The following is a 2,499-nucleotide window of genomic DNA, read 5'->3' as shown; positions in this document are numbered from 1 at the left end:
CACGGGGAATCTCGCACAGCCGCCATGGTTCTGCAGCCAGGCTTCTTTTGGCCAACCCTATTCCGAGATAGTTACGAGTTCGTGATACGGTGTGATCGATGCCAACGGACACGGAATCTATCCAACAAAAGCCAAATGCCACTGAACAACATGCAAGAGATGGAGCTTTTCGATGTTTGGGGAATAGATTTCATGGGACAATTCCTCATTCGAACGGGAAGTTATACATTTTGCTTGTCGTGGACTACGTGTCCAAATGGGTCGAAGCAATTGTCACCACTGCCAACGATGCTCGTACGGTCCTCAAATTCTTCCACAATAACATATTCTCGAGGTTCGGGACACCAAGGGTGTTCATTAGCGATGAAGGATCCCACTTTTGCAACAAACTGCTCAGTAATTTCACGAATAAGTTGGGGATCCGACACAAAATTGCGTTGGCTTATTATCTGCAAACGAATGGCCTTGTTGAGTTGTCAAACAGAGAAATCAAACAGATTCTAGAAAAGACCGTGAGCACGAACCGAAAAGATTGGGCGTTGAAGCTCGATGATGCACTTTGGGCCTATCGTACCGCATTCAAGACACCGATTGGAATGTCTACGTACAAACTTGTGTTTGGGAAAGCGTGCCACCTGCCAGTGGAATTGGAGCACCGAGATTATTGGGCCGTCAAAAAGCTCAATTTCGATCAAACAGCTACTAGCGATCATCGATTGCTTTAAATCAACGAGATGGAGGAGTTCAGAAACGATGGTTACGATAATGCCAAGGTTTACAAAGAAAAGACGAAAAAGTGGCATGAAAAAAGTATTACAAAGCCAGAGTTCCGGGCAGGTGACCAAGTCCTGCTATTCAATTCTCAACTACGACTATTCCCATGTAAGCTCAAGTCCCGTTGGTCAGGACTATTTGTAGTCCTGAGCGCAACCCGACAAGGAGTTATCGAGATCCGAGGACGAGACGGTCCATCGTTCAAAGTGAATGGGCAACCGGTGAAGCATTACAACCCAAATGGTTCTCCCGAGGAAGTGGAGTGTGTCGCACTGATTTTCTCCCAGTAAATCCAAACGAAGTTGAGCCGTCGACTGTAAAATAGCGCTAAATGGGAGGCACCCCATTGTTGCTCATTTTTTGTCATTTTCCTTTTGTTCATGCTTTCGTCTTTGCTTTTTAGCCTCTTTTGCATTTTTATATTTTAGGGTTCAATATCTCAATCTCACCCATTTAAATTTCAAATATTTTGGCAGATTACAGGACCCAGATCGCGATCCAGCCTTTCGTATCGCGATTTGGGGGCTCTTAGAGTGGAAAATTTGGAGAGGAACCAGATCGCGATCCAGCATGGCGTATCGCGACATGGGGTGTTATACAGAAGAAAAAAAACCGAGGACTCAGATCGCGATCCAGATTTCTGTATCGCGGTCTGGGGGGTCTTACAGAGAGCAAAAAGGGGGCATACCTAGATCGCAATCCAGATATCCGTATCACAATCTTGGGGGTCTTACAGAAGCTAGAAGTTGCAGACCCAGATCGCCATCCAGATATCCGTATCGCGTCTGGCGGGTTTCACAGTAAGTAAAAAACGGCAGACCCAGATCGCGATCCACCCATTGCGTATCACGATATGGGGACGAGAACAGTTACAAATTCACAACCTTTTTTTCTTTTTTTCTCACTTCTTTCTTTTACAAAATTCGAAATCCTTTTCCCCCAAACCCTAGAACTTCAATTCTCTATCAAATTTTCTCATAAAACTTGCATATTTTTAGATTTTCATCAACAATTAACGATTATTTCTTGTTGTTATTGAGAATTGTGGACGAATCTTCAACAAATGTATGTTCTTGACCCAAATTTTTGAGTTTTGCTTGAAATTTCGAATTTCTTCCAATTTTCTTGTTTGTTCCCTTGATTTTTCATGGTTTATGCTTGTACGTATTTGTGTACTTGATTTTGGATTTAAAAGCTTGATTAATTGGTTGAACCAATGTTGAGATATATGAATTGCCCTATTATGCTTAATTTCGGAATTCTTGTGGAAATTTTCTTGGGTTGAGTCTTTTATGCTTATTTTTGTCCGTTGTGTTAGAGTAGGTGACCAACAAGCCAACATGTGGCTGTGGTCTTTCGTATTTATTATTGTAATAAACGAACCTTTATTCGTATTAATGATAAAACACCTTGGCATTCTATATCTTTGTCCCTTTGTCACAAGCATAGATATAGTCCTTACAGTTATTACAAGTACTAGTAATTGATCGTTAGGATCGTGAGATATTTACTCAAGTATTATAACTGTTAAACGTGTTCCTAGTCGAAGGGTTACGCCACTAACGAGGATATCGGCCTTTCCCATTAATACTAGCACTTAGTGTATGTGTACTGCATCTCATCAGTAAACGGTATTGTGATATCGGCATGCATAAGTGGGTGCTCGTAAGTTGACGAGTTCACTGAACTCCCTCACCCTAGAAATCTCTAAGTGGTTCCCAATAA

The 2,499-nt window shown here is 42.0% G+C and overlaps 1 protein-coding gene across 1 annotated transcript; it reads left to right on the top strand.

Annotated features, from left to right (window-relative positions):
- Window positions 1-734: 734 nt before the first annotated feature.
- LOC148770097 (uncharacterized) lies at window positions 735-1,064 on the top strand. The gene has a single exon (XM_088818979.1). The coding sequence runs from the start codon at window positions 735-737 to the stop codon at window positions 1,062-1,064; it is 330 nt and encodes a 109-aa protein (XP_088675105.1).
- The last annotated feature ends 1,435 nt before the right edge of the window (window positions 1,065-2,499 follow it).

The sequence above is a fragment of the Erythranthe guttata genome, chromosome 6 (genome assembly GCF_056151865.1).
Source record: "Erythranthe guttata isolate IM_541 chromosome 6, IM_541, whole genome shotgun sequence".
Taxonomy (NCBI): domain Eukaryota; kingdom Viridiplantae; phylum Streptophyta; class Magnoliopsida; order Lamiales; family Phrymaceae; genus Erythranthe; species Erythranthe guttata.
Note: the sequence above shows the minus strand (reverse complement) of the source record. Positions and strands in the feature narration are given on the sequence as shown.